Here is a 6,202-nt window from a genome sequence, read left to right on the forward strand (position 1 = left end):
TGTGTGGATGAAAAAAATAACATAAAAATAAATAAAAATTATAATACAAAAAGTGAAATTGATAATGAAGCCGTCATTAGCTTTTCGTTTATGAAACATGATTCCCACATATATTTTCGAAATGAAACATAATTCTCACTTGTTCTTTTAAATTCATAAATTTTAATTGATTAATTGAAATAAGTAGTATTGTATAATTGGTGAAAAGGAAAAAGAAAATTAAAATAAAAATTAGAAAATTAAAAACGAAAGAGCTTAATAAAAATATTCCTTAAATGAAAAAAGAAAAAGGAAAAAAACTAAACAAAAACTTTAACATGAAAGAAGGGAAGGAAAAAACGGTAAAAACGTTTCAAAGGAACAAAATGGTATGAAACGTGGCATTATAGGATTGGACAATATAGATGAGTTGCAAAAGGTTTGTTGCAGCCCAGCTACATCCCAATTTTACTTTATTTTAAAATATGACAACTTGAATTATTATTTATAAAAATTATCATTTAAAATTTAAAATTCGAACCTCTAATCTTTCGGTAGAAATGATGAATCGATAAGGATAAGTGAAACCAAAATATCGCGCGAGAAATAGAAGTAAGAAATGTGCAATTGAGCCTTGAAAATGTAAATTGAACAAAATTAAAAATAAAAAAAGAGGAAAAAAAAAAATTCAAGCGCAGCGTTCTTGCAAATTGTGCTCGAATTTTGCTTATGCCTTCAAATTACGCCATGGAAGCTCCAACTGACCTCTCCGAAAAACCCTAGCAGAACCTGACCGGAATCGATCTTCCATGTCCAGACCTCCGTAATTATAGTGCTTGGAAAGATTCGGACGTTATTAGCCAATGGATTCTCCTATCCCCTTCCAAGACCTTAATCTTCTTCCCGACCCATCCACTGCTGTAATGGCGGCCACAACTTCCCCCAAAACAGCCACCACAATCAACTCATCTCTCAACAAATTTGTTGAGACCGGAAAGTTGCTGACCCCCAAACTTGAACCTAAGCTCGAGCCCTTCGACGATCTTTTCGAGACTCGGGAGACTCAACAACCCCAACAAGTTCAGCAACCCTTCTTGTCGAGCCCTTCCTCTAACCTCTTCTCTAACTCTGACTTCGCTCAGACCCCTTTTTCAGACCAAAATCATACCCCGCTTTCTCAGTCTACATCCATTTCCTCTGATAAAGACAATGTTTACTCCGAATTTTACCGCATTTCTCAGCTGTTTAGGTCTGCTTTTGGTAAAGGACTTCAGAGCTATGGCGATGTTGAAGTTGTGGATCCTGATGCTCAAGCAATTATCCCTGTTCCGGAGGAGAATCAGATTTCTACTATGGTCGTCTCTAAGAGGAGGTATGATAAAAGGTCTTCTGAACTCGTTAGAGTCACTGATCTTGGGGTTGAGGACCAGAGGTACTTCCGAGATGTGGTGAGACGGACCAGGATGATTTTCGATTCGCTGCGTGTGTTATCAACGGCGGAGGAGGAGAAGAATCCCGGACTAATCCGGCGACTTAGGGGTGATTTGAGGGCTTCGTCCTTGATGAGAGAGCGCGGTCTGTGGCTGAATCGCGACAAACGGATCGTTGGTTCCATACCAGGGGTGCACATTGGCGATCTATTCTTCTTTAGGATGGAATTGTGTGTTGTGGGGTTGCATGGTCAGGCTCAAGCTGGAATTGACTATGTTCCTGCGAGTCAAAGCTCCAATGGCGAGCCAATTGCCACTAGTATAATTGTTTCTGGTGGATATGAGGACGATGAGGATGCGGGGGACATGATAATCTACACGGGTCATGGTGGGCAAGACAAATTTTCAAAACAATGTATGCACCAGAAACTTGAAGGTGGGAATCTTGCACTGGAGAGAAGTATGCACTACGGGATTGAAGTGAGGGTTATTCGAGGTATGAAGTACGCGGGCAGTGTAGCAAGTAAGATTTATGTATACGATGGTCTGTATAGAATTCTTGATTGTTGGTTTGATGTGGGGAAATCGGGTTTTGGTGTCTACAAGTATAAGCTGTTAAGAATTGATGGTCAAGCGGAAATGGGTAGCTCCGTTTTGAAGTTTGCGGAGAACCTCAGGACTAGACCATTATCTTTGAGGCCTTCTGGTTATCTCAGTCTTGACATTTCACTGAAGAAGGAGGCAGTTCCAGTTCTCCTGTTCAATGATATTGATAATGATCAAGAACCATTGTATTATGAGTATCTTGTTAGGACCGTGTTTCCACCTTTCGCCTTTCACCAATCAGGAAGCGGTACTGGGTGTAGTTGCGTTTCAGGTTGCGTTAATGATTGCTTTTGTTCTATGAAAAATGGCGGGGAGTTTGGTTATGATCAAAATGGATTTCTAGTTAGAGGAAAGCCTATAATTTTTGAATGCGGACCATTCTGTCAGTGCCCTCCTCAATGTCGGAATCGTGTTTCACAGAAGGGCTTGAGGCACAGACTTGAAGTGTTTAGGTCCAGGGAAACAGGTTGGGGAGTTAGATCTTTGGACTTAATACACGCTGGTGCTTTTATATGTGAATATGCAGGAGTTGTGCTCACGAGGGAACAAGCTCAAGTTCTTTCTATGAATGGCGATACATTAATATATCCAAATCGTTTTTCAGATAGATGGGCAGAATGGGGTGATCTATCTCAAATATATTCTAATTATGTGCGGCCATCTTACCCCTCTGTTCCTCCTCTCGATTTTGCGATGGATGTATCCAGAATGAGGAATGTTGCTTGTTATATAAGCCATAGTACATCTCCAAACGTGTTGGTGCAGTTCGTGTTATATGATCATAATAATTTAATGTTTCCTCACCTTATGTTGTTTGCAATGGAAAATATCCCTCCTCTGAGGGAGCTTAGCATTGACTATGGTGTGGCTGATGAATGGTCAGGGAAACTTGCTATCTGTAACTAACTTTTAAAAGGTTATTAATTTTGAGTAAGAGCAGCTTCGAATGCTGAGATCAATGAACCAAGGTAACCTAACTCTTCCCTACTTCGTACAATTTCTTATTAACATAGTTAATGGAGACTCCCGGATCATTTTATACTTATTTCCCTACTGTTCTCTAATTGTGGTTGCTTCTGCACTTTGTTTTTGTGCGTGTGAAAGGGCTCATGAGATTTTTTTGGCATCAGCTATGTAACTTTTATTCAGAGTGCTATTTTGTACATATATTTCTCTTTCTAGTTACCGTTTATGTTATTATAGTAATGCATCCATAAAATTTGATATGAACCCATTTTATGGTAGGGGCTATGGATCTCCTGCTGATTTCTTTGGTCTGCGGTCTGTAAATTTACTTGTTCTAATTGGCTGGAGCTTTTAGGTAGTTGGTCGCATTATGTGTCATTCTTCCATTCTACCCTCCTTGCAGTATAAAGTCCGATTGTTCTTTTCTAGTGTTAGCCATTTTATCTAATTGATTAATATTATATCGAACACCTTTCTATTCATAATTGACATATCTTGTTGAAGTTCACTTAATTTACCTGATTATAATACTCAATTACATGATTGATTTTCTTATGATTTTCTTTTATATCTGTGCTTGTTGAGTTTGCTTCTCTTAGGACAGTCTCAGATTCTGAAGTGAAAATGCTTCCATGAAACGTTCTCATTACTAAATTTATAATGCCATTCATTTTTGTGCATTGGTGATTTGCTACTTGAGTGTGGGGAGGGGGAGGGGGAGGATGGGGAGTGGGAGGAAAACCCATAATTTTTCATCATGTTTCCATGCCATTTGGAGATTTGATGTCTTCAAGAACTAGCTGGCCAAGTACTCGGTAACTTTAATCTGATTCTGTTATTATTTAGGCAATGATCAACAGAGTTGAAGGTCAAAGGAATTGAATGTTATTTATTATTTCTATTATTTTTTTAAAAAGGACTAAGAAGTTTGTGATGTTTAGAAGATCTAACGATGATAATAATGATGAGGAAGATTCCCAAAGGAATGTGTAAAAGTTCTATTATTGCCAATAATTTACCAAGACTTATAGTTGTGATTTTCTATGACAGCAAAATTCATTTAGAGGTAAACCATACCAAAATTTTAACTTGCCAAGTTCAGAATACCTAGGTAATACAAAAGCCTTCAATCATCAATTTGGCACTAGTCAATCAATCAATATCTGAATTATTTGCTACTGTGATCTTGATCCTGTTTTGGGAAATGCAACCAATTGTCTATATAGATATATCCTATCCCCTTCTTTCGAGACTATTCTTTTGTTGGCTAATTTCATAATGGTTATTTGGTTAAAATTTGATAGAATGATAGGTTCTTTGAGCTTTTGATGGAAAATAGATTAAGATTATGGCATACTGAGAATTTATTTTTCCAAGATTTGTTCTGTGTGCAGAAGGTGAATCTTGATGTCAATGACTTCTTTGGTTATGTTTTAAGCTTTGGAGCTAATAGGATGGTAAAACTTTGAAAACATTTTATCAGTTAGGATTGTCTATATACATCAGATTGATAGCCATTCTTATGCACCATCATTGATTTTACTTGGATGATTGAATAGTCCGAGTTTCAGTGCTATTCCTTAATAGCAGAATAGTACTGATTAGCTTGACTGCATATTTGAATTGAAGCCTCATGAAGCCATTTTTTCTTTTTCCACAATTAAGTTAGGTGTTGATTCTGTTCTCTTTACTAATACCAATACCTCAAATGACTATGCAGATGAGAGTTGGAATGTTGTTTGTCTTAAATATTTTTTTGAAGTCACGGTCTAGGACTTTCCTAGCTGTCGGCTGTCGCACCACCCTTTTTCTGGAGAGAGGAGTAGACTGCAAACTTGTTTCAGCTTCCATATCAAGTAATTCATAACCTTTTTTGACTTAAACTTAAATACTGTATTGTCGTTGTTGTATTCAATGTTTGTTGGCTCAGAGATATTAAAAAAATGGGGCACTGCCAAGTTTTTCAATGGGTGAAGAAGAGAAAAAGAGAATGAATTTCTGCAACTGAACACAGACCATGGCAGTGCATTAATACTCTACAGATTTTGGGCTTTTGGATCAAGCCTTTAGATACAGAATTTTCACGAGGAAACTTGAGGCGAAAAACCGTTTCCCGAGGTTGTAAGCATGAAATTGAAAATTTTTTGTACTTTTATAGCTTGTAATTTACAAAGCCCATAATCGGCTAAAAAATTGTACTCTCTGTACAGTTATTTCTTTCAGATGTACAGATGAAGTCTCGGTTCTTTTGTTCCTTCTGAACTCTCTCTCTCTATATATATCCCTTTTCTTTCTCATATTTTTGAATCAGCAGCTCATTGCTGGGTGATCCTGTCTGGGTCTGGCTATTATTTTGTTAGAAGGAAGCTGGTTTCATCTGTAATCATGGTGTTATGGGCATCATCAGCAGTGCACTCTATAAAGGTATGCATTAATAAGTGTAAAAGGTTCATAGTGTTGAGTCTAATTTACTAATAAAATGATTATTTTTCTTGAGCAGATGACATTCAAAGTGTTTAGCCTTTTGAGTAAGGGCTATCAGTATGGCCCCTTCAATGCATGCATTTAATCTAATTAATGGGCTCTGTTTATCTGTTTGTTTGTGAATGAGATGTATATTAGATTTTGATGTTTGAGTTTTTAAAATTTCTTTGCTTGTGGGTATCTGGTTTTCCTTTCACTTCAAATGCTTGGGATTTTTTTTTTGTACTTTATTCATACCTTTTTTTTTTTTTCAGTTCGACAAATTTGTGGTGGGAGATGGACCCTCCAACCTCAAAGAAGGGGAAGGTTTTTCTTTTCTTTTTTTTCTTTTTACTCAGGCCGTGGGAAAGTTGGGTTTTTTATTATTTTTATTTTATTGATTTTTAATTGTATGGTTCTTGTACTTGGAGTAATTGAAATGCTGTTTTTTAAAAGGGGTTTTGAGCTAATAGTAGACTTGGCCTAAATAATAAAATATTTATTAAAATTGACAAATAGAACTTTTACTTCAATGTACATAGATGAGAAGTAATTTATATTGGTATATCAATGCTAAGTTGAGCATAATCAAATTAGTTAGGGGATTGTTTTCAATATAAAAAAAATAATCAAAATATTTATGAATATAACAAAATTTCATTGTTTATTTATTATAGATTAAGATAGATTATTCTCAACGATTTTGTCATTTAAAATATTTTCCGTAGTTATAAGTCATATTCCTTCAATTAAAATTG

At 36.2% G+C, this 6,202-nt stretch overlaps 1 protein-coding gene across 3 annotated transcripts; it reads left to right on the forward strand.

The window, feature by feature from the left end:
• Nucleotides 1-570: 570 nt before the first annotated feature.
• On the forward strand, nt 571-5,899 carry LOC120078619 (histone-lysine N-methyltransferase family member SUVH9). 3 transcript variants are annotated; one of them, XM_090308888.1, is made up of 4 exons: nt 600-2,983; nt 4,702-5,099; nt 5,296-5,405; nt 5,720-5,899. In XM_090308888.1, exon 1 carries the CDS (start codon nt 843-845, stop codon nt 2,919-2,921), a length of 2,079 nt encoding a protein of 692 aa, XP_090165014.1. In that variant the 5' UTR covers nt 600-842; the 3' UTR covers nt 2,922-2,983; nt 4,702-5,099; nt 5,296-5,405; nt 5,720-5,899. The 3 variants fall into 3 exon arrangements, with proteins under 3 accessions (XP_038888838.1, XP_090165014.1, XP_038888845.1); XM_039032917.2 differs by lacking the exons at nt 5,296-5,405; nt 5,720-5,899 and adding an exon at nt 3,261-3,336 and having other exon boundaries at nt 4,702-5,235; XM_039032910.2 differs by lacking the exons at nt 5,296-5,405; nt 5,720-5,899 and having other exon boundaries at nt 571-2,983; nt 4,702-5,235.
• Nucleotides 5,900-6,202: the final 303 nt, after the last annotated feature.

Source organism: Benincasa hispida, chromosome 1 (assembly GCF_027475165.1).
Source record: "Benincasa hispida cultivar pf3 chromosome 1, pf3_genome.v1.1, whole genome shotgun sequence".
Lineage (NCBI taxonomy): Eukaryota > Viridiplantae > Streptophyta > Magnoliopsida > Cucurbitales > Cucurbitaceae > Benincasa > Benincasa hispida.

What these genes read in the sequence shown, in the direction of transcription:
- LOC120078619 (XM_039032910.2), top strand. Translation starts at nt 843, where the DNA reads ATGGATTCTCCTATCCCCTTCCAAGACCTTAATCTTCTTCCCGACCCA.